Below are 26,628 nucleotides of genomic sequence, written 5' to 3'. Positions count from 1 at the left end.
TTTTGAAATAAAAATTTCTGGCTAAGCTTGTTATTTGAAATGACAAAAAACATCAGCTACTTTTAAATCTATTCTTCTTTCAAGACATCGCATGTAAACAATATATGGATTGAAAGATATATTTTTGTGCTTTCCAGAGAGATATATACGTATTCCATAAATCAAAAATGTTGTGAAATACACAGTATTAAAAATTCTAAGTGCAAAATACACAACATTATTAATCAAAAAGAGAAAAAACTCTCAATCATTACTTCTACATGGAAAGAAGATACCAGACAAATACCAAAAAAAAGGTACGTACTGTTTCCAATGCTTCTAAAGTTAAATACTTAGTAACAGGAGGAAATTGACCGATGTAGAAATCAGTTACAGGTTCTTTAAATACATATGTAGCAACAATAAATAAAATAATAAACCAAGATTTGCAGCTTAAGAAAATTAAAAGCCATAATGTTCACCAACTTTTGTCAAGGCATGTAGCTCAATGCAGAACAGTTTATAGAACCCTGTAGGAAGACTGTTTACCTCAAAAAAAAAAAAAAAAAAAAAAGGAAATACGTTGTGACTCTTAATAAAGCATGGATTTGCCTAAATGACTGCAGCAAAAATAAGTCTTATTTATTGCTAAAATATATATATATATATATTGTTTCATCAATGGAAAGAAAGATTCAATAAGGGGTTTATGATTGTTGCAGTGTTCTTCTAGAGTAGGAAATTAAAAAGAAGAGTAGAAAAAAATATTAAAATCAACTCAGTGTACCACCAAGAGAAAGTTTTACATCTGATATTTACAGAAGAAATTGCATTTCTTTATCCTGTGGGTAATCCGTCATCAGGTAGCACTTCTGACTCCATATAATGAATAGTGCATTTTGAGGTTGTGTAATACTTACTGCATTTTTTTAACTCAAAACATATTTATTACAATTATGAGAAGCTCTTTACATATATATAATTCATGGATAGCATAGAACAGTTATTGTAGTGAAGTCCTCGTGACATGAGGAACCTGCTAACAAGGGTGTCTCTAGTTCAGAGTTCCAGAACATTTTGGCATGTTGTTCCAACGGGAAAAGTCTGCAGACAGAATTAGCCATGCCTCCTTAATTTTTCATTAGTATTTTACATCCTCTGATTCGTTATATCGGGAACGATATCAGAGGAAAAACAAGATCATTGGTTCGTCAGCCTTCCTGAAATCGAGAGGCTTTGACAACAGACACAGTGCAGAGTGCTAAAATCTCTTTACACTGGTCATGAAGTTATGTCTCTTGTACTATCAACTGGGCCGAATTATTGTGTCTGCGATGTCAGATCATATGGTATGACACATTGTAAAAGCTTGAAAATAGTGACTTGCGGGGACCGCACAGATGATTTTCTGATCTCTGTGTGGTCCACCGCAATCCCAAAAACTTCCAAAGAGTGAAACTTCATAAAGACAAAGCGACAGGTCATACTTTGAGAAGTACCATTGCATGGAAGAGGAATGGAAATCAGTACCACTGGAAATTTTATGAAAAGCTCTTCTATCATGGAAATCCCAGTGCAGAATTATAGTCCAGAAAAAAATGCTACCAAGCCACAAAATTTTTTTAAATTATGCATTGCATTATAAAAATAAATAAAACAAGTGCAAAATCATTTTAAAAATAAGTAAGCACCCTCTGTATATCACAGCATGCATTGCTAGATTTATTAGAATCAGTATGATTTTTGTTAAAGATTGTTCTGTCCCTAAACTCACTGAAGCAATTTTTATAAAGAGGTGTCTGTTTAAGGAACATTAAGTTCTTAATTCAATCATAAGACTTTGACTCAATTGGGATCCAATTTGAATCAGATATAATTTTATAAAGGTTCAGCAGTCAATGGGTAAGGAGAGCATCGTAATCATTGGTTTGCATAGTTGCATAATACCTGAAACTAGATCAACTCATGGTCCCTACGAAATTTCATGCATATTTTTGATTTCTCATTGTTGTCAATAAACAACAGTGCATTGAATTTCAATTTTAACTTTTTGAAATTGTTTCCTGTGCACTTTCATGTATGCTTTTTTTTCCCCCTTAAATATTATCAGTACTAAGAAATCACATGGAAATTTTGCACATTCTTATTTCTTACATATTACTATTATCATTATTAATTTTGTGATAACCATACAAAAGCATGTTGCTATGGATAAATCTAATTTTTTCCTATAATGGTATCTTTGTTTGTAAAATGATCTTCCTCTTTATTGATCTATATTTTTGTAAAATGATCTTTCTCTTATTGTTTCAGATTTGAGACAAGAAATGATAATACATCAAACCAGCAGGCCTGTGTATGAGAAATCAGTGAGTATTGATTCAAAATCAGAAAGTGTCAAGACAGTTACTGATTCTAACAAGATTAAGTCAGAATTAGAAAATTCATCAGAAGTGTCAATAAAACGTATGTATTATTTTTTTAATGCTGCATTGGTTTAATGCTTTATATGTAGAGAATAGCTGAAAATTCAGTTGGCATAAACTATAATAATTTCTGCTACAATTTCAAGTATTTTTTTGACAGTAGAATTTCTCTCTCACTTTCTCTGATGAAGAGAAGCGATTTGGGTGAAATTTTCAATTTTTCCACTCGCTTCAGAAGTTTACAACTACCTATAGAATTAGCAAATGAAAATCATTTGATTTGGTTATGAAATTAAAAAATTCCTGAATGTTTGTGATGTATTTGGTGAAATATGTGTTTAGTTTTTTTTTCCCTAAAACTTTTGCATTAAAAATATTCATTATTTTATAATATGGAGATGAGCTTAAAACAACTTTAGATGAGATTGTTTCTTATATAAATAATAATACGTAATTTATAAAAATTTATACTTTTATGATATATTTTATAACTAATCAAAAGGTACAATATAAAATAATATAAAAAATTCAGTATCAGTGCTTTTGAAACTTTATATCATAATGTTGTCCAAGTGTAATTCCACCTCTGCATAGTAAAGGTGTTTGGTTTTTTAGTAATTTACTTATTTAATGTGTTTTGAACAGCTTTTTGTATGGTGATTTTACATTCATGTGGTAGTTGTTTCAAATAATCATTGTTAATCTTTAAGTTTTCATTCGTTAACTAGGGGGGAAGAATAAAGTACTCCTACCTGAACTAAAATAATAATAATTCTAATAGATATAAGTTTAACATGGTTACAAACCAAAGGAAAAACTGTTAAAATTTTGTTATCAAAATAGATCATCCTGTGTTTAAAATAGGTTTTGTATAATAATAAAATTAAAAACTTCAGCCAGGGAGAAGTTGTATTTCATTGAGATACAGTTGTATCTGCTTTAAAATGCCTTAATGAATGGTCATAATTTTTGTCTCATTTTGCAGCTATTATTATTTTCTCTAAGAATAATTTGAGAAACGGAAATGGCATAAAACTGAAAATCAAGAAAATGTCCTAAAAAATAATTATAGGGCCCTTTGCTTCCTGTTCCATAGCTGCATGTTAAATTCAAAACTGAAAAGGGTTGTATATGTATATATATATATATATATTTTAACAAACATGTATGTACGTAAAAAAGCAAATTTAAAGTTAAAATAATGTGCAAACATATAAAAGATTTAATTTTCGAACTAATCTAAAATATCATTTAAATTCAGATAGCATAAGTAATCAAGTACAAAAACAAAACATGAAAATCATTGGAAACATGAATGAAACATGAAAGCCAAAACATGAAATTTCTAAAATGCATTGGTTTCTAAATTAATTTTTCTGGAAAATTTAATTTTTAAAAAAATTTCATTTAATACTAAACTTTACATTGCTTTAACATTAATTAATAACAAACTTTACATTCATTATTGGTATTTTCCTTTAGACTTTTAATTTTTAATTGCTAATTACTCAAGGTACCACTTAGTTGGTATTTATTTTTGGACATTCTTCACAATGTATTTACTTTTGGTTTTGACTTTTACCCTTGCTTGCATGAATGACGAAACACGAATTGAATGATTTAAGAGTTAGGTTTGGAGGCAACTTTCCCTTGATAAGCCTGTCTCCTGCCTGCTCAACAGTCATTCATTTATGCATTAAAAAAAAAAAAAAAAAAAAATTTTTAGATTAATTTTAATTTGCTGAATTGGTGAATTTATTTTCATGTTTTGGTTTTGCACTTGATTTACTTATGCTATCTGAATTTAAATGATATTGTAGATTAGTTCGAAAATTAAATCTTTTATAAGTTTGCACATTATTTTAACTTTAAATTTCATTCCTTGCAGCAATGGCACAAAGAATTAATTAAATTTGTATTTATTCAATGTATTTATTCAATATATATATAATATATATATATATATGTAACTAAATGAAAATCATATTGAAAACTAAGCATAAATTATTTATTCAAAAATGGATTTAAATTTAAATACACATATTATGAATAATTTTTTAACCCATTCGAGATGGCACGGCTTTGCCTAAGATGTCCTCTCAGGGTGGATGGGAGTTGAAAGAAATTATGGAACAATGGTTTTGTATCACTAAGCGTAACTTTAGCGGGGAATCACAATAAAATTGAAATCCTAATATCATAAATTTTTGCTACTGTTTTAGATTATTACTTAAGCTATCATATATGTTAAAATTAGCTTGTAGTAATATTTTTCCTTTACTGTACATGAAAATGTATAAAAAATAATTGCTTACTTTGAAAAATAATTTTTGGAAGCACTATTCAAATTAGTCTGATAAAATACATTACTAAACTTTAAATTAATGAAAAAATACAAAAAAAGTCTGTTTACAGGAAGAGGTAACAAAATCTTTCATGGGATGTGGAAGACAGGCACTCAATGAGATCAGTTATCCATCCATATCAGAATCCAAAATATCCATATCAGAATTACTCAAAATATCGCTTTTCTAACTCATCAGAAAATGAATCTTCACACTCATCCATGTCAGTAATCGGCTTATTTACCAAACAAGTAGATCCTTCTGATAAATAATGCTGACTCACCATAATAAACTGAAGTCAAGTCTTTCCAAAATAAAAAAGGAAGTGAGCGAAATATTAGCGATAAAAGCAATGCAAAGCGTAGCAGAACCCCACATAGTGACCTTAAAAGACCCTACATAGTAGCAAGAAAAAGAATAGAAAAATTATTTGAAGGGATATCAGAAACGCAACTTTTTATATCACATGTGAGTAAAAGACCCAAACTCTGTTTACATTATGCGTTCCCCATTCCCCTCACAACAGTTGACACCAAAGGCAGAATGTGATCAAATTGAAGGTCAGGATCCTAAAACTGTATTCAATTCAAAAGTAATGGACACAGAATGCCATCTAGTGGTCTTTAAAAAGTGTTTCAGCTTAAAATACATGTATGCATCACCTGTCCCTTATGCTCATTCTCCGATGCACAGGTGGGACATCCTGCAGTGCGAGATGTTTGTATGGAATGCATATAAAGGACAACCAACTGGAAAGAGTTAAGATTATTTTTAAAAGCTAGACCTTGCTGGAGCATGCATAAGCCATTGATCTCACTTAAATGTACCAAAGCTGAATAGTCTTGAGTACAGAAAAATTCCAATAATTTGCATACTTTGAGAACAGAGATTATACAGATTAGTCATATTTGTTGATCGTAGTTCATTCTTTCTGAGTTTTGATTACATTTTTCCCTTTATAATTCTTATATTAAATTTGGATTGTCTGTGCATAAATAGCTAAATTCTACTTTAGGAATCATTTAAAAAAGATTTATTGAATACAAAATTATTATGTTTTATATATATATATTTATATGAAAAAAAATGCCAATACAAAAGGAAAATGTTGGGAGAAAGAGAAATAAATGATAAAAAAAATTTTGATGAACTCTTATAAAAGTACATTAAAATATTTTATATCACTGAAAAATTATATAGCCACCTGCAAAATTATTTTATAAATAAATTTTATGCTCTTAAATAAAAGAAAAACTAAGTAAATAAATAAATACTCTGTATACCTCGGCAACACGATTTTCCCCAAAATTAAATCCTTACACGAAATCCTCCATTATGTTCTGTGCATGTGTTGTGGAATTAATAACATCACAAAGAGCTTTCAAGTCCTAAAATTGAAATTTTGATTTTATTAAGAAAAATTCTGCCTTTTATGTCACTTTTACCGTGTTTTTGATTTTTAATACCACGTATGAATTATGCGAGTAAAAAAAAAGTGTGTGTGTGAGAGAAAGGGAAAGCCACGTTTCTTGCTTTTTATTTATTTATTTATTCTCTAAGAATTTATTAGCATGCAATGTAACAAATTTTCTTTCATTGCAAAGAATATAAATAAACTAGGTTAAGTACTTTTCATTTGAAACTCATCATGTGAAATGGTCTGAATGCATAACTTCTTTATATGTACTAACCACATAAACTCAAAATTTATATAAAAAAGATAGTGGGTTATCAGCTCAAAATTAATGATTTATCTAAAACAAAAAATTTGCAAGTTCATGATGTCTGATTATTACAAAAGGTATGCAAAGAATGTTATGTAACTTGAATAATGGTAAAAAGTTTAATTTTGTCAATAAATATATATTATAGTGTACATTTATCAAAAAGTTTATGTGTATATTTATATTAGGAAAAATTTTTAAGTTTACTGTGCTCAATTTTCTGTTTGCATCCAAAAATAATTGCATATTATAGCCATACCTGGATTAAGTAGTTGCAGAATTCTGCTGTAAAAGTGAAATGGTGAATTTTATCTAGAAATAATTTTTTTTTAAGTATTATTTCAAAATGTTACCTAATCCTTTGCATCTTTAGGGAAGGGGATAATTTTCTTGGTGTGCATATTATTATATAATGTGAAATTTCATATTATGTTTTGTTAGTGTAGCAAATAAAATGGAATTTTAAGTGTTTGGAAAATTGTGATGCGCACCTTAATTGTAATTGTATTAGATATATATACACAGTCTAGTTATTTAGGGACATAAAAATGTATTTCACTTTTCAATTTGAGTAACTGTATTGTGCTTTATTTTAAATCAGTCTTTTCAATTTCAATACTATATAATTGGAAGGAGTTCAGGTTTTGACTGTAACATTGGCATGCCTAAAATGTAAACCAAGTAGCAATTGATGTGGGCAAACTGGTAGGCTTGGTCCAATTCTTTGGCCTCCTAAGTTTCCTCATTTAATTTCATTGGGGTGTTTTTTTGGGGGGGGGTATATGTTAAAAAGATTATGTATTCCGAGACAATCCATTATCCAAATGACTTTTGAAGAAAAAAATCGTCACAGCATTTGCTGCAGTCATACTAGAACATGATCCAGCATACATGAATGGGAAAAAAAAATTGCTTTGATGTTTGCAGAGCAATCATAAGAGCTCATATCAAAATTTATTAATTATATGGTAAAAAATTTGAACATTTATGTTGTGCTATAAATTTAACTCTTTGTAAAGCTGCATCAAAGTGTTCAAAGCAAATTTGCTGAAAGTATAAATTACTTCAGAGGAAGCCCAAAATAGAGTTGCATGAGAAGAGCATTCAACTGTAGTAGAGCATGGGGGTCAAAGTGTGGTGGTTAGTTGAATATGAGTTAGCTGCTTGAGGAATCTTATAGTGGTTGAGCCTGTAATGGTAATAATATATTGTTTATCCTTAAAATCTTCAATAAAATGCAGATAAACTAAATTTGTGTAATAATTTTCAATGTAAATAAGATCAAAACCTGAAACATAAGGCTAATATTATACATCAGTAGCTTCTTTACCTTAGATCCTTCACTCTGCAATATTCTCCACAATTTCCTGATTTAAACATTTATTGAAAGAGCTTGGATGATAGAGCATATATTAACATGATACTGAACTTCTACTGAATTGAAAGGATGTCTAGAAGAACAGGAAAAATATCTGATTTGGATACCACATGACTTCCATGTACCAGCCTGTTAAATTATACACGTTGTTTGCTGCATTTCTTTTAAACTTATTTCCTCGAATTTCATTGGAGCTATATTTCTAATTCAGTTCTCATTTCGTGGCAAGGCAAAAATACATAAAAGACTGAAACATTTTCATTAAAAATAGTAAAATACAAAAAAAGGTAAACTTCAAATACAGTTAAAAATAGTTTTAAAAAAATTACAATAAAAATTGGATATTATTTATGTCATGTTATAAAATGAATTGGAGCGTACATGATTTGAATGTTTATTTTTTAGGTCTAAGTAGCCATCAGCTGAATGAATCCCTCCCATTTACTCCATCTTCCCGAATATCTGCTTTAAATATTGTTGGCGATCTTCTTAGGAAAGTGGGGGTATGTATTTATGCTCCAACTGTATATAACCTCTTTGCTTACTGTGGTATCTTTGTTTTGAAGTGTTGAGTCATTTAATTCACAGTAGTTGTCTTTTGATTATTTATTGATAAACAATAACAACATGATTGAAACAAAATTATGAAATATCATACGCGGCACAGTGCTGGATCTATACGCCTTAGCACATCTTCGTTCCTGTGTGTTCAAACTGTATTTTCCCCCCGCCATGGGAAAAGCAAACACCAATTTATCCCTTTAGGGAATTTTAGTTGGAACACTTACAAAGTACAAATTATTTTCTATTGCATTCAAAAATTGAAACACAGTCAATTTTCATCCTGTTTCTGCTGTGCAGTTCAAAGGACTTTTCCTATATAATATTTGTGGGGGTGATGTATTATCATAAGCAGAAATTGCACCCACTGGTTCCAAGTATCATGTTTATTTCATTTAGGTCTATATCTGTCCAGGTCTGATCACCTACAAACGATTAGTAAATACTTCGTTTAAAAAAAAAAATACTGTTAGCCATTTTCAAATAAAGTCAATTCACAGATGATAAACTCGAAAATTATTGCATCTTTTGAATTTCCTCAAGCGATTTTATCTTTTGTAGTGTTGCCTAGGGATTCAACATTAAATGGGCAGCTAGTTTTTAATTACTTTGCAGCTCAATTCCCAGTGCATTTGGCCATTGACATGTTAAGACCTCCAAACACTTGTCACTTGCTTAATCAACTTCTCCTTTTTTAGAAATACTACTGCTATGTCTGGGTCTTTTATTTTGATATGTTATCTTTTTTTTTTTTTTTTTTCCCTTTTTTTATGGTCACAGTCAGTATTGCTATCCACTTCTAATGAAGGTGTTAAGAGTTCTTATTTTAACCTTTCTCCTTGATTTTTTCCTGTGATGCATAGCATGTTCATTGTCATCAGACCAAACATGTGAAGCCACAGATGATCGACTTTTAGACCTTGACCTAGATCTAGAACAAGACTTGTGTTTCTTTTTACTGTTACTTTTGAGCCTATAATCCTCCTCAGGATCTGATCTAGATCTTGAATGTGACCTAGAATGATGCTTTTGTTTCTTAAACTTTTGGGTGTGCTTTTGAGATTTACTATGATGATGGTTGCATGCTTCTTTTAGTGTCATCTGATAATCTTTGAATAACCATATTCTTTCAAATTCAACAGTGATATTTTTAAAAGCTGTTTCACTTCCAAATTGTTTTCGAACCTGACTCCATTCAACAATAGAATATACACTTGGAACAGCAATTTTAAGCATACTTCGAAATGCATTCTCAAATCGCTTTTGCTCTCATGCTTCTTCTTGTAATCTTTCTTTTTCCTGAGCTTCTGTTTTTCCAGCAAACTATTATACATACGTTCAACATTTCCTGCATCTAAATTTGATCTTTTATCTTGACTTTCAACTGTAGCAAATCCTCAAATGATGTATTAACTTTATAAGGTATTTTCTCCCTTCTTTCTTATGCCGTCATGGTGTAGTGCAAAGCATATCCGATGCGTATTTGTGACGTCCAGGGCTGGAGTCCCGACAAGGGCATTGTACATTTTTCATGTCACCTGCTGCTTCAAAATAATCTTATTGGCTCTACAACTTAACAATAAAACCTTTCTCCTTCAACAGTTCTTTTATAGTTTTCTTCTCATCAGGAAAACATGCTTTCAGTTCTTTAAGATAAAATTTTTAAAAAGATCTGGTTGGGAAAGCATATTGCTAGATCTAATTGCAGCACTTAGCGTGAAATAAAGCCCAATCTACAGTGACACTGAAGTTAGCTTACCTGTGTCATAAAGTTCATTTAGAAGGTGCATGATAACTTCACGATGTTTTCACTGCTGCCTCTGTATTTTCTCTTTTCTTTTCTTCTTCCTCTTTCTGTTTTAATTGTCATATATATATATTCTTCAAAGGCTGCTAAAGCATCATCTTTATCCATATTTAATAATTCTGCATCCTCTGAAAACTGAGGCTTGTCAAGCATTAACTGCTGTGCTTCTTGCCAAGTTGTTCTATATGTGACAGAAGTTGTGCAATCTAAAACGGTACTTAAAATTTCATGTTCTTTTTCCTCAGACCTTTTGCTTCTTCCTTTTCTCATTTTGCAAAAAACAGAAAAGGATCATCATCATTATAGTTCTTTTCTTTCATGGTCTAGTACAGCTTTCCAGACCTCAAGATCTCCAAGTTGAGAAAAGATATTTGGTGTTAAAAATAGAGGAACAGATGATTTATATACTGCTGCAACAATGATTTTTAGATTCACTCAGGCTAAAAATTGAGCTTATCCTACTCTAACGATATTTGCCTTCTTTTTTTCATCAAAACATGAGCTGAGTATTATTTTATCCTCCAGCAGGGTTTTGGTTTCAATTAATGATGAATTAATAATTCGAGCTTAATGGTCTGAATTGATAAGTGCTTTTATTTTCTATCATTATATTGTAACTCCTGAATAAAATTGGCATTATTAATGCTAGGTTTTTTTTTTTTTTTCCCCATTACCTTATTTGATGCAATTTTTTTTATTCAATGCAAATTTTCTCCAATGCCAGACGAATCACATTCAGTCCACTTCTGTTTTGATTTTGACAGAATGCTTCATTCTTCATAGTTTGTTTTTGAACACTTAGTGCTTTAGTTGAATTAGAATGAAACCTAGGATTATTTATTTCAGACAATGATTTCTGTGCGATGAGATATAAAAATTGCATTCTTGTCTTAGTTGGTTTAGATTAAACCATGTTTTGCCCTCATGAATATCTATGTATTCTATTGTTTGAGATCCAGAGTTTCATACAATTTATCTGCAACAATTAAATTGCTAAATTTTTTAGTCCTTTTGCATTTTCCTAACCTGACAATGGTATTTGAGTGTTGCAGTCAATCGCAGTGTAAACTGAACATGCAAATTGTAAGCTGCATGATGAGCAAGTTTAAAATTGTTAAGGATCTCTCTTGGTGTCAGCTCAAATTTAGCTAAAAACAACTCTTTAATTTTTTTTCATTATCCAACAATTACACCTTAATTGCATATGTTAAAACATTATTAGCTTTAATCTCAAGCAAATTAGTTAGTATCTCAGCTTGTAAGCCTTTCAGAACTTTTGTAGCAAATGCTTTTTCCAGTGAAATAAAAAAAAAAAAAAAAAAGAGAGAGAAGGAATGCCTCTAGCTTCTTAGGCACAGGAATAGTAAGCATTTGAATACTTTTTATTAAATTTTGAGCACTAATCTGTGTGTTTCTTCTATCACCAGACAATGTTTTTTTTAAATTTTCTAGTCCTGTCTGCTTCTCAATTTGAGCTAACTGAAGACATTCTATTTCTATCTAACATCAGCTTTCTTAATATTTTCTGGGAAGTTCACTCCAATTTTTCAGCATTTAACTTTAAATTATTTAAAAACTCATTTTGAAAACAAAGTAGCACTCACTATCTGGAAGAAAAAAGTTTTCACAGTACCTTCTTTTGAAGTTCACTAGCTGTGGGCTTCCAGAGTAGTGGGTATTATTGACGCAAAAAACAAAGTTTAAGTACTAAGCTATAGAAAGCATTTAAAAAAAATTAGCAGAAATAACAATCACAGTATAGAAACACCCTAACTTTATGTATTATGCAGACATTAATGACAAAAGTTTTAAACTTAACCAATTTATTAAAAAACATTTAACAATATATATAAAATTAAATATACAATAAACAAATTTACTACAAGAAACTTGAAGTTAAGATTATAACATAATTATTACAAAAAAAATGCACTTAGTTAATTATTCATTAATCCCCAAGGGTTTTCTTTTAAGAATATTACACTATTAATGGTTCAACAAACACATTACCTGTTCCATAAATACTGGCATTCAAAAACTCGCGACAAACATATCACAGTAAAAAAAAAAAAAAAAAAAATTGCATGATTAACTTGAATTTCACTTGATTAAATAAATCCATGTTTTTAACTAAGAAGACACTTGGAAAATTAAACCTTGAAAACACTTGTGTTTAAAGATGCCGCCCACCGCAGTTGATCACAGGAAACAACAAATTGAACACTTCGTCACTTTGCTGAATCCTTAAAAAAAAAAAAAAAAAAAAAAAAAAAGGCACAAAGCCACGACACTAAAGAGCCACTCAACACTGGACGCCACACATCACAAGAACGTTCCCGAATGCGAACTGGAACAACACCCAAAGAAAAAGGGGGAAATAATAATCCTTAAGATACAGCGATGCAAGATGTTTATACATGTAGTAGATATATGACGTCATAACACAGAAGTCGGTCAACTATCAGTACGACCCTGCTTTCCAGATGATGTAATTTCGAGTTTCACTTTTGCATATTAATAAGGCTGGAACAGTCCATTCGTGACATAAACAGTGGCGGCGAAAAGAAAAGAAAAAAAAAATTATTTCAAGGAGGAGAGATGATGCAAATAGGGTTAGAATAAGCCATATTTGTAACAATTTTCATAAACAGACATCACACCAACTGGTTACAAGTATCGGGTTTATTTCATTCAGGTCTAAAACTGTCCAGTGATGTTGACTGATCACGTATGCACAATCAGTAAACACCTTGTTTTTTAAAAAAAAGTACCATCAGCCGCCTTCTTCTTCGTTAGTTCACAGACGATAAATTCCTATTACATTTTTAGAATTCTGTCACGCAGTTTTATCTTTTGTAGTGTTGCCGAGGAATTTAAATTTACAGCTAGCTTTTAATTCTTTTGTGGCTCGATTCATGTGTATATGTAGGTAGCATGGAGCTAGAATGTTGCATTATGTATTGTGTAAATGCATGAGTCTGGCATATATATAGGTTGCTATTTATATTTCTGGCCTTGGCAACAGTAAGTGTTGCTACGCAGCCACAGATGATTCCAATTGAAAATTCGATATTTTTAACCATACCTTTTTCAGAACATTTTGCCATTTTAGCGTGGTTTGTGTTGTTTACAGTGTCGATTGGTGCAAGGAAATGTTGGAAAAACACTTTCAAGGTGCATAAAAGTCTGTGTATAACATCTACACAGGTGACGTCATGGATCTCTACATATGAACCCAAAGCAAACCAGCGTCTCCTATGACGAGCTAAATGCAAAAGTTGTTGTGGAAGAAGCACATCAAAGCAAATGGTTGCCTGTTTCTTTGGCATTACCAGTAACGTGGTGACAATGTCATTGGAGCAATGCAGAATGGCCAACACGACTGGTACACGACCATTTGTTTGACAGAAGTCATTGTAGAAATTCAAAAATAGCAGAGGAGGCAAATCATTCTTCATCATGATAATGTAAGTTCTTGCACAGTTACTCAAAGGAATTTTTGATGAGCCAAAACATCAAATCGATAGGCTATTATTCATTGTACAGCCCTGATTTGGCACCCAATGACTTCCCCCCCCCACACACACACATCAAAAATAAATTATGTGGTCAGCAATTTGCGACACCCGAAGAAGCGGTTGCTGCAGTCAAAACGCATGTTTTGGAGTTACCTTGATCGGAGTGGAAAGAAGGCTTCAAAAATTGGTTCAAATGCATGCAGAAGTGTATTGATCTTCATTGAGAGTATTCTGAAAAACATTAAAACCTATTTTAATCATAAACATTTGTTTTTCATTACTAGGCCAGAATGAAAGTGAGTGATAAGGGTTACAGAGCATAAAAAAAAAGCTGTACAAATACACTCTCTTTCAAACAATAAATTGAATAATGAAAATAGTAAGTCACTAATGAATTGCATGAATAAGTTTATCTACAGTCTGTAGAAGATTGGAATAGAGCTAGTATTGTGAATAAACCCATTCATGAAAAAAGCAGCCTTAACCCCCTTCACAATGGGTGTATCATATATGCATCAGCAGTTAACCCTCTTACACGACGGCATTTCACTTTGCGCAACTCACCTTGAAGAAAGTGTGTTGTTACCCTAGTACAATCTTGCAAGACAGAATATTTTGCATTGCTAAGCCTAAATTAAAAAAAAAAAAAAAAAAAAAAAATTAACCCCTTAACTGATGCAGGCGTATATATACACCTTGCTCAGCCGATGCGTTAACTGCCTTGGGCATATACATATACGCCCTTCCAAACTACTATCATTTGCTTTGCGCTACTACCCATAAAATTATTGGCAAGGCTTTGAATGCAACGACACAATGACCTTGACAAAGTATGCAAAGGAGGATACTATTTCAGAGAAGTGTGGGGAGAAATTGGAAAGAGGGATGTGTCTAAAGCAGTGAAATATGATGACTGCGTGGTGTTGTTTGATTAAAACGCATTTTTTTTTTTTTTTTTTTTTTTTTTATTCTGTGGCCTCCGTTTTCATTTACTTTTTGTTGTAGGTTCCAGGAATAAAGAAAGATATAATGGATGTTTCAAACCCATTTATCTTTTTTGAATTATTTTTGATGAAGTGCTTGTGCTTCATATTGTTACTGAAACTAACCGTTTTGTAGACAAGTATATGAACCAACACCTTGCAAATGAAAAATAAAGAACAAAATCGGGGCATTCAACCAGTTCAGAAGAAATATATTTTTTTTAGGCATACTGATTTCACAAGGTATAACATTAAAACCTGATATTACACTTTACTAGTCTAAAAATGAATTGATCGAAACTCCATTTTAGGGATCTTTTTTATTATAAAAACATCATTTTTATTATACTTTTACTCAAAACATTAAGTTTTGTGCATTCATTTTTTCCTTTTATTTATTTTGTGAAAGTAAACAGTTCTTAGAAAGTAAAACTTGCACTTATTTTCCCCCTAATACATCGCGTAACTACGCGTGCCTGTGTGAAAAACCATGGCACTGGGAAATGAATCTTGTACATTTTCCACGGCAGTTAAGGGGTTAAAAATATTTTTTTTAACAATTTTGATTTTTTTGTAATGGTATCTAAGAGTAGTATAATCATAAATACAGATTATCAAGAGATTCTGGAAAAAAAAATAATTAAAATCTAAATGCAAACTAAAATATTTCACTCGTCATGATGAAATGTTGTAAAACATTTACTTAAATGTATATCTAAATGTGTGTTAAAAATAATAAAATATATGGTCATATATCATAGCATAAGTGATTCAGGAAGGAGACAGTGTGTGATAATCTAGTCGCTATTGTTTCATTAGTTATGAAACACATTTTCAGGTTGAACTTTTTAATTTGATCCTAGTTCAATTCATTTTTAATTAGATTCTAATAATTAATCCTAGGGTCCCCTCATTTTAGGCACATCTAGAGGAGTATGTTCATTTTGGATGAAGAGGGATTTACACTCATCTTTTATTCATAAAAATTATTAGTTTCTTCAGCTATTATGTTCATTAGATTATCAAAAAAAAATGGTGGAAAAATTAGTTTCATTCACATAACTTTGAATTAAGTTTACTTCTGCAATTCCTGTAAATTCATAAGGCCTAAATTACTTAACAGTTCGCGTTCATGATGGAGTAGGCATTGTTCTGCTGGATTATGAGGTGAAAGCAAAACAAACTTCCAATTCTGTGTCGAGAAAATTTCTTTATTAAAATCGCAGTTCTCACTTAAATCTAGAGTTTTCAGTATCAAAATAGTCACTCGTGGGCTTTTACAATTCAAATATACTCTTCTTCCATTAAAAACTTCTTTCTTTTAGGTATCGCACTATTAGTTTAACTCACTTACCTGGTGCAAAATGCTTATGTCTGCTGTCTAAAGATGAAAACTAAATACAAACCAATTTCCTAAAACTGCAGCTCCACTCCCAAACTTTTCATAGGAAAGAAGTTTATGCAGTTCCGCTCCCAGTCTTCCCATAGGAAAGAAACAAAAAAAAAACAAAACAAAACAAAAAAAAAGTGTGAAGCATTGAAAACTTCAGTGTTTATATCATGCAAAACCAACTGCATGTCAGCAAGGTTTTGTTTACCTTAAATTATATTATCTGCCGTCACGTAAACGAATCACCAGAATCGGAAAGTACTTCACAGACAGAAGGTCAACAATGTTTATGTTCTAAAGTTAACTGACACGAGGAGTTCCATGTAGTGATTTAAAAAAATTCTAAAAGAATGTGCATTTGTGAGAGTGCATATATGCCACGCCCATCCGGAAGATCAACACAAGCAGTGATGTACCAGTGCAACACGTGACTACTAGTGACATTTGGAACTGATGCATATATGACACACCCATCTGCAGAGGGTTTTTTTATTTCAGCAACATGCTGTTGCGAAGAGTTTTCAGCAACATACTGTCACGAAGACCAATGAATGTTCATTGGTCACGAAGACCAATGAAATCACAGTTAGACCATATTGCAATCTAATAATCCAATGAAATCACAATTAGACCATATTGCATATTCACAAATAATTTCCTTTCAGTTTCTTAAATATCTGAATAACCATTCTTGTAGGTATAGTGATCTAATTCTCAAGAAAAAGTACAGAAACCTGAATCTCAAGGAAACCTAAATCAGTAGGGGAAAAGAGCAAGGGGATATAGCATACAATTTTATAGTTACTTATTTCAAAATTTAAATCGTGTGTGCTAATTAATTTCCAAGATATATTTGTAGTACTCATTCTTATCTCTCAAAATAAAACTCGGTAATATTTTTAGATTATTTATAATTTTATTTTTTACTGCATATTACCTTAATCGTAAAAGAGATATTTTATGGACTAATCATTTAATATCTATTTTAATTATATGTGAAGAAAACAAATTAAAATAAAATAATATTAAATTTCAGATTTACATTCGTTTTGTAGAAAAACTTTTGTACTTTAAATTGTACATTTTCAGCTCTATGAGTCTTCCTCAAAAGTGTTCAGGTTTTAATACCTCTATGTTTTATGGTTAATCTTTCTGAACAAGATATGTTTATTATATGCATATTTCTTTATGGTTGTTTAAGTGACTTTAATTTAATTTAATAGCACTTCCTCATTCTGTTTTGGAGGCTCATAACAATAACTTTGATCTTTTCAAATTTTTCTTAAAAAAGACAAAGTTGAATATATGCTTAAAGTAAAATCAAATATTTAACATTAAGGAAAACATTTTATTTCTCTGTTAATTTGTTATTCATGCATGTTTTAGCTTTAAATTTAATTGCTAATTTTTACTTATAGGCTTTAGAATCTAAGTTAGCATCTTGCAGAGCTTATGTTAAAGAAAACTCTCCAAAGTCCGAAAAGAAGGAGAATGGAAGTCACTCTCCAGTGTAAGAAGACTTATTTCTTTACATCCAATAGTTTGGAGTAAAATCTCCTTTCCATATTTATTTCAAAGATGTGTTAGTTGATTTCTAAATTAATATGTGTTAGCTGTTTTCACATTTTTAAATAAAATTCAGTTCTAAAAAATTTTGAGAGATAAAAGCATTAAGATATTAAAGTTTACATATTGTAATAATATAACTGCACTAGAATATCATTTATTAAAGCCAGGAGAAAATACTATAGCAATAAAAGTATTTGTCTGATTTGATAGAAATTATTAAATAGAATTGGATCAATAAAAAATATTAAATCTTATTTCTTTATAGAAGCTTAAGGAAAATAGTATTAAAAGGTAGAGCTTGAGTTTATAATGTATATTGCATAATGCAGAGAAAAGGGACCTAAAAAATGTGTGTCTAGGTTCTTGAGAAAACATCCATATGAATCTTGACATAATTTATTTAATGCTGAAGGGATTTTTTATATGAATTTTTCTTACATATCTTGCTTACTGATTGAATTAATCACAGCAGAATTTCAATCACTGCATCATCTGACAGATCAAATAATCTGCCAAATAAAGTTTTCATTAGCTTCTGTGAACCACAGATGTTGAATGAAATTCCTTCTGATTACAAAGGAAAACTGCCATAGTAATTTTTTTAAAGAGTGTATATATGACTGCTTTAGTCATTAATTTTTATCATCATGATACTAACATTTTCATTCTTACTAAAACCTTTTCAACCACATATGGATACTATACTTTATAATGCATGTTTGTATACTATATTTTATAGTCCATATATATTTTTATAACAATAAATGTTTAATCATGCTATAAAAAGTTAGCTTCAGTAACAAAAGTGAAATTTGTTTAATAAGAAATTTAGTTCTAAAATATTGTTGGGGATTCAATATTTTTAAAGACCAGTTTTGGATTTAAAGAGCTGTAATTCCTTTCCTTGGACATATATGACCTAAGCATGCTTGGCATTAAATAAGGCTAAGGAACAATTTGTCTAGTATAGAGATTTAAAATTTGATATTTAATGTCGAGCTGGAAGTGGCAGAACACGTTGATTTATTTTTTTATTCTTTGCTATCTTAATAGCTGACTAAATGGCTACAATACAAAAAAAATTCATCTCTATAGCTTGTTATACAGAATACTCTTCAGTTTCACATGAACGATTTAGCTCAAAAACAGTGTTGAAATTGCATATTTGCTATGAGACATTTTCTGCAGTATACATGGAAAGTTAAGTAATTTTCGAATTTTGAAGGAATTCAGCATGAAGATTATGTGCTAGGAACATTCACTAAATATTTGCATTTTCTTATTTTTCTGAGCATAATCAAATGTGGAAACAAGATCTCTAACATTTGTACAGATCCCCTCCTCCCAAATGGAACTGCTATCCCTTTGTTTTACCATATCATTTAATTATTTAAAGATAGCATTTCACATGCAAAAGGCATAAGGCCACTTTCCAACCTGGTATCTTACTACTTTAGAGAAAGATAAAATGTGCAATATGTAGCATGAAGTAGCCTTTATATGACAAATTATACTTAAAAAGTAGATTTTGAGTATAATTCTCAAGTTCTTATTCAATTAATTCAGTTCCCATTCACCGCTAGGCAAAAATACATAAAAACTCAAAACATCATTAAAAATTGTAAAATGCTGAAAGAATAAAATGCCAAATACAGTTAAAAACATTTTTTTTTTCCTATTAAAATTAGAGTTTATGTGCAAAAAACAAGCAGTTCAGCCAGCAGACATGAAGACAGATTTTTCGGTGCACAAAATTGAAAGTTTACTTGTGGTTCTACTCGGCAAAAAGACACTAAATTTGGTGTGCAAACTGATTTAAGTCACTAGTCTACTAAGAATTTCAAATGTAAACTAATGGGGGCCTCATTAGGTTTAGTACCACTTAAAAAACTTTTAAATTGTTGACAATTCTACCACTGTGCGCATGCTTAAGGCATAAAAACCATAACTGGAACATAAAAACAATATACAGGGGTGTTTGTGCTCCGGGGATTTTGAACTTCGATTCCCGAAAATTCCGGGGATCGTCGTTCAAAAGAAAGTAGCAATAATAATGAATTATTTATTTTGATCTGGGTAATTTTGTTTGCTTTGAAAGCAGAAAATGCAAGGTCAGTGTGTGTGGTGAAAACTTTTCCTTTCTTTCTCCAAAGGCAGTGATAATGCGTGAAAAGGGGAAAAAAACTTCTTTTTTGTTCTTTACTTATTGCGAGTTATGACTCATTCCGCCGGTTCTCGGACATTCTCTTCTGGGCACTCGGGCTCACTTTTGTGAGTACGGGTGTGGCAATCCCGAGGTACCCTAGCCCTTCAGGGGATCATCTTCTTGGTGAGACGGGTGTCACGATCCTGGAGCCCCAGTGATCTATCCTCTTTTCCATCTCCTCTCCTTTTGGCTGGAACTTTTTCCCTTCCCTTCTCCCTCGTGGTTTCTCTCTACGGAGTTTGGGGCTCGTCATGAGAAACTGGAGCAGCCCTTGTCTCTAGTTTTCAAGTGGCGAGAAAACTGCCCACGTGTTTGCCGTGCGTGGAGACCTGTGTCGTTGGAAAGGAGGGTCCTGGTAGTTGAGGGGCGAGGTACTGTCCCCAACACACTGCTTTGGCCTCTGCTTCAGCTAAACGGGAGGCACCTTAGTCGTCCTCACGGGTGTCAATCGGCTGGTCACTAGTCCTTGTGTCAGTGGCTTGGGGTCAAGCTCTCGGGAGTACCTGCTTTCGGGAAAGCCGACTGTGGGGCTTCAGTTTGCGTATAGGTCCGGCTAGCCCTAACACAGGAATCTGTGTTCCCTTGTTGCGCTCTGTGGTGGGCGGGGCCGTCGGACCCGAATCATTTTTTTCTTTCACTATGACTTCTTCACATATATACCTAATTAAAGATTTCGAGGTCACTCCTGTCACTCAACCTAGTTCTGAAACGTCTACTACTAAACCAGTCACTCAACCTAGTTCTGAAACGTCTAGTACTAAACCAGTCGCTCAACCTAGTTCTGAAACGTCTACTGCTAAACCAGTCACTCAACCTACTTCTGAAAAGTATACTGCAAAAAAATTATGTACAGATACAAATGAAAAAAATCATAACAATAGTCCCTGTTTCCCAGTCATCTCTAGTCCTTCTGGCGAAATGCATAAGATGTCTCCTTTTGTAATAAACAAATACAACATGTCTTGTATTGGTGAGCCAAGAAATATAAAGCGTCTCCGCTCCGGAGACTTGCTGATTGATACAACCTCAGCCACCCAGTCTGCTTCTTTACTTCCGATAACTAAACTTGGGCAAGCGAATGTCACTGTAACAGCACATAAGTCACTTAACTATTGTCGTGGTGTAATCTCAGAATTCGAACTTTTGTGTGTTTCTGAAGAAGAGATCGCTTCTGAGCTATCCGACCAAAATGTCTGCGGTGCAAGGCGGATCAAGATCATTTACGAAGTTCTATAGGTGTAGCAATAATAATGAATTATTTATTTTGATCTGGGTAATTTTGTTTGCTTTGAAAGCAGAAAACGCAAGGTCAGTGTGTGTGGTGAAAACTTTTCCTTTCTTTCTCCAAAGGCAGTGATAATGCGTGAAAAGGGGGAAAAAACTTCTTTTTTGTTCTTTCCTAATTGTGAGTTATGACTCATTCCCCCAATTCTCGGACATTCTCTTCTGGGCACTCAGGGGCTCACTTCTGTGAGTACGGGTGTGGCAATCCCGAGGTACCCTAGCCCTTCAGGGGATCATCTTCTTCGTGAGACGGGTGTCACGATCCTGGAGCCCCAGTGATCTATCCTCTTTTCCGTCTCCTCTCCTCTTGGCTGGAACTTTTTCCGTTCCCTTCTCCCTCGTGGTTTCTCTCTACGGAGTTTGGGGCTCGTCACGAGAGACTGGAGCAGCCCTTGTCTCTAGTTTTCAAGTGGCGAGAAAACTGCCCACGTGTTTGCCGTGCGTGGAGACCCATGTCGCTGGAAAGGAGGGTCCTGGTAGTTGAGGGGCGACGTACTGTCCCCAACACACTGCTTTGGCCTCTGCTTCATCTAAACGGGAGGCACCTTAGTCGTCCTCACGGGTGTCAATCAGCTGGTCACTAGTCCTTGTGTCAGTGGCTTGGGGTCAAGCTCTCGGGAGTACCTGCTTTCGGGAAAGCCGACTGTGGGGCTTCAGTTTGCGTATAGGTCCGGCTAGCCCTAACACAGGAATCTGTGTTCCCTTGTTGGGCTCTGTGGTGGGCGGGGCCGTCGGACCCGAATCATTTTTTCCTTTCACTATGGCTTCTTCACATATATACCTAATTAAAGATTTCGAGGTCACTCCTGTCACTCAACCTAGTTCTGAAACATCTACTACTAAACCAGTCACTCAACCTAGTTCTGAAACGTCTACTACTAAACCAGTCGCTCAACCTAGTTCTGAAACGTCTACTGCTAAACCAGTCACTAAATCTACTTCTAAAAAGTATACTGCAAAAAAATTACGTACAGATACAAATGAAAAAAATCATAACAATAGTCCCTGTTTCCTAGTCATCTCTAGTCCTTCTGGCGAAATGCATAAGATGTCTCCTTTTGTAATAAACAAATACAACATGTCTTGTATTGGTGAGCCGAGAAATATAAAGCGTCTCCGCTCCGGAGACTTGCTGATTGATACAACCTCAGCCACCCAGTCTGCTTGTTTACTTCCGATAACTAAACTTGGGCAAGTGAATGTCACTGTAACAGCACATAAGTCACTTAACTATTGTCGTGGTGTAATCTCAGAATTCGACCTTCTGTGTGTTTCTGAAGAAGAGATTGCTTCTGAGCTATCCGACCAAAATGTCTGCGGTGCAAGGCGGATCAAGATCATTTACGAAGTTCTATAGGTGGCGTCAGTAGTCAAAAATGCGAGTGCCACCTACATATTTCATTAAAATCAATCTTTCTTTTCAAACATGCATTTCACAAGGTGTTTCCATATTTTTGTCCATCCACTGTATATCTAGTACATATAACTTCGGCCAAAACATTTTGCTTGGATAATTTCTTAGGAAAACATACCATTTTTTAATGCTTCTGAATTTAGCTAGTAAATGATAGCTTAATATAGAAATAGTGCTGTTGTGACAGGTTGTTATTGTTGTTTTTCCCACTATACTTATTTGTTTTTCATGTGTATTATTCATCTGTAAATCTTTGATTAAGTTTGTTTTTGAAATGCAAATTCAGCGAAAAATTTTCGTACATCCTGTATTATACTGATTATTATATTTATAAAATTAATAATAATTGTTTTTCTGTTTCAATAGACGAACCAAGCGCTTGCTCAGTAAAGGATCTTTATCGAGTCCTCAAGACTGCATTAGCTTGACTGCATGAAAATTTTATTTTGCCGACATATTTATATGGCGTTTATTTCTGAAAACATTCTGTATAGCTATAATTTTGTTGCCTGAACTTTTTAATATGAAAGTTTGAGTTATAAATGTATATTATTTGTGTCTTTAAAAAAAATACTGTTTCTATGTAATATTTAGTTTATATTTTAAAAAGCATGTTGTTGGTTTTTTATTTTATACATGGTGAATTCATTTAGTGAATAAATCATAATACAAACAAGTTTTTAGAAAATGTCTTTTCTCTTATTTAGATATAAATATGTCGAGGTATTCTGAAAGCTAATGATGTTTTACATCCATGATTCAAAAAGGAAGAAGAAATATTACTTATCTTACTATTTTTATTTCCGAAACCCACTAAACAGTTGTAAATGCTGTATGTTACTGTTTCATCATGTGATCTATATTATTTATTATTTTGTAAATTTAGTATTAAAATGGTTTTCGGTTTTTATAGTCTGTACATTAGTAGATGGAATTTTTAATAATTGTAGTTCTAGATATAATTTATTTGCACTACACGATAAATATGCTATCACTCACTATATATATTACATTCATTGGGAATCATCCTACAGTTGCATACCTACTTAAAAACAATAAATCGGTTAAAATGACAGAAAAAGTGCCTTTAATGTGCTGCTTTTTTTTTTTTTTTTTTTTTTTTGTAATGCCAGCATTTGTATTAAATCAACAGTCCAATGAATGAGAATTTTATTTAACCATAAGCAATATGTCATTGGTAAGGGAATTCGTAAAGGCATGGGTACCAAATATGTTATTCATCACCTTTATTTTACATTTATTGATTTTAATAACCTGCATTTCAAGAGGAGATAGAAAAAATGGGATATTGCTAAGAAAATTAAACATGAGATTTGAAAATTATAAATTTTCAATAGCACACTTTTAAATGTCATTTGTACATAATTCATTATCTTGTACCAGTAGATACAAACAACAAAAATACAATGGTATTTATGTTTATTATAAGTTGACAGAATGCATTCATATTTATAATTGAGTTATTCTATTTTTTTTTTTGAGCAAACCTTTGTTGACAGTTATGCTTTTAATTTTTATATAAATATGTTTTCCATGTTCATGCTATCCAAATGCAGATAATTGAAAAGTAACATTTTCAAATTAAATTTAAAATATGAATATATGCAAAACTTGTATAAGAAGCAAATTGTGTACTAATAAAAAATAAAAGAAATTTACACCCATTACAATTCATGAAGTTATGCACAATTATTATATTAGTTATTATGCATGCATAATGATTCTCATGTGAAGGAATATTTTTAGGGTGTGTTATGAAATGTTATGTAGAATAAATTATTGTTTATGAACAAAACTATTATAATGAAATTTAATTCTTGGAAGACATTCTGTATAAAGAAAAATGGCTATGTAATATTAATTATAAATAAAGCTTATGTTTTAAAATATTAATATTTTAATTAAGGCTTATTAATGAAACTTTTCTTCAAAAATTTTAAATTGTTATTATGTAGTATATTTCCTAGAAAATATATTCAGCTGTGCACTATTTTGATTTTAGAAATCAAAATATTTAATGTAAAAATAATTTAATTTGCTGCATAAATATTAACTGTATGTTTTCATATTAATAATTTATTTTGCCTTTCTTGTGTGCTAATCTGTTTTTCATTGTATTGAAAAACTTTTTTGGTACCAAAATAAAAAAAAAAAAAAAAAATGCAGTTATATATACAAAGTAAGAAGTTCTTATTTGTAGTCATGTTTCTTATTGTCTATACATTTGATTCAAAATTAATTTTACAGTTTCCGAGTAGCTTTTATGCTTTTGTCATATATGCGAAGAAACAGATATAAGGCCGTGACCTTAAGAAAATGTACGCAGCATGTTTTTTAAGTAAGGGTTATTTTGTTATATACATTAATACGTCTTGCGTGGGAAGAAACGAGTACTTGGATTCGTATGGTCCTTAAAAGTCTTTTTCTTTCTTTCTTTCTTTCTTTTTTTTTTTTTTTTTTAAATCAAATTTTGGTCCTTAAAAGTCCTTAATTTTGGCCGAAATAGGCAGAAGATTCTTAATTTTAATCGCCTGAAATTTCTGCCTGTTTTTACGACTGCCATTTTGAGTTTGAATAGTATTTTGGAGGAATTATTTTGGTGATTCACTGACATATATGGTTATCTTTTGAATGGGTTCTAATTTGTTCCTGTTTCTAATATAGATGATGGGATACTCGAGTTTCTAGGCAAGAAGTGAAACATAAGCATTTTGAAATTAATTTTTTCTAACGAAGAGCTCTTAAGCAACTTTTTGCTTTTGGGGATATGAATTCTTCTTTTACTAAACGGTTCTAAATTTGGCCAGTCATCAACATTTTGCCAATTTTAAGATCAGTTTCTATTGAAAATTTTTAATTTTGAAATTGGAGGATTTTACGACGATTTTATAAGCATTCTTAGCATTGATAAATTTCATTAAAATAATGGTAATATATTGAAATTATATTTAAAAAATAACATTAAATCTCTTCAGTGCTCATGCGGCATTCCACTGATGCCAGGGTTTTTTTTTTTTTTTTTTTAATGGCTTTATAAACTGATGCACGATTGAGCTTGTGCTGCTATCTATCTTTCTGGCAACTATATACAAATAAGTAGAAATCATCAAAACAACGCTATTTTCATTTTAGTGCTGAGAGGAACAGGTTATAAGCTAATGTGCACTGTTGGAGTCTAGGACATGCCATGCGACACTTTTGATTCTAAATGTAAGTATTTTAAAATTTATATATTCTAGTATTTTTAATTTTTAAAATTATCAACAGCTGTCCTTAGTAGTCTATTTTTTTTTTTTTTTTTTTTTTTTTTTCATTTTAGTGATAGGTAAAAGAAATTGTTTGTGAATATATTTCTAAATGTAAAAAGAATATATTTCTCCTGGTATTTATAATTTTTATGGGCAACAATTTTTTTATTACTTATTTTCTTACTTTAGAGTCAAGATGACTTCTCAGAAAATATTCAGTATGCCAAATGAACGTGATAGAGGAATAGTACTACGTATGCTCATGGAAGAAGATGAATCAGGTGATGAGTTTGATGATTATAGGGATACAGAAGAAGATAGAGTGGAAACGAGAAGAAAACAGACACCAAGCAAGATATTGATTCCAATGATAGCGATAGTGATGATTATATTGCGAATAACTATTTCCTAGGCCGAAATAAATCATCAAAATGGTCAAAAGTTTGCCCACCTAAAAATAAACGCACTTGGCGACATAATAATGTCACTCATTCACCAGAGGTGCAAGGTGTCGCGAAGAATGCTTGAACGCCGGAGCAATGTTGGGCATGTTTTTCCGATAATGGCATGCTATCTAATATAGTTAAATTCACAAATGAAAAGATATCAACAGTACAGGAAAATTATTCTTGGAAAAGGGATGCCCATTTGACCGACATAATTGAAACAAAAGCGCTTCTATGCATATTATACATTTGTGCTTCTAGAAAAGACAATCATGCAAATACCAAGGAGATATGGTTCTCTGATAAAATGGTTATTCAGCTATGCCATC

The 26,628-nt window shown here is 31.8% G+C and overlaps 2 protein-coding genes and 1 pseudogene across 3 annotated transcripts in view; 1 reads left to right on the top strand and 2 right to left on the bottom strand.

Annotated features, from left to right (window-relative positions):
• Positions 1 to 23,262, top strand: part of LOC118202402 (nuclear distribution protein nudE homolog 1-B-like) — a 51,561-nt gene extending 28,299 nt beyond the window's left edge. For both annotated transcript variants that reach the window (XM_085819025.1, XM_085819024.1), the window contains exons 7-10: positions 2,293 to 2,445; positions 8,258 to 8,355; positions 17,530 to 17,621; positions 22,951 to 23,262. In XM_085819025.1, coding sequence (XP_085675151.1) covers positions 2,293 to 2,445; positions 8,258 to 8,355; positions 17,530 to 17,621; positions 22,951 to 23,020 — 413 coding nt within the window. In that variant the 3' untranslated portion in view covers positions 23,021 to 23,262. The remainder of the gene's footprint in view (positions 1 to 2,292; positions 2,446 to 8,257; positions 8,356 to 17,529; positions 17,622 to 22,950) is intronic.
• Positions 9,203 to 9,649, bottom strand: LOC146996872 (uncharacterized). The gene has a single exon (XM_085819026.1). It carries the CDS (start codon positions 9,647 to 9,649, stop codon positions 9,203 to 9,205), a length of 447 nt encoding a protein of 148 aa, XP_085675152.1.
• On the bottom strand, positions 9,980 to 13,678 carry LOC146996871 (pre-mRNA-processing factor 40 homolog A-like; annotated as a pseudogene).
• Positions 23,263 to 26,628: the final 3,366 nt, after the last annotated feature.

This window comes from Stegodyphus dumicola, chromosome 6 (genome assembly GCF_044657685.1).
Source record: "Stegodyphus dumicola isolate Sdum_Otavi_A_Nest chromosome 6, ASM4465768v1".
Lineage (NCBI taxonomy): Eukaryota > Metazoa > Arthropoda > Arachnida > Araneae > Eresidae > Stegodyphus > Stegodyphus dumicola.
The sequence above is the reverse complement of the archived record's forward strand: the minus strand, read 5'-3'. Positions and strand labels throughout refer to the sequence as shown.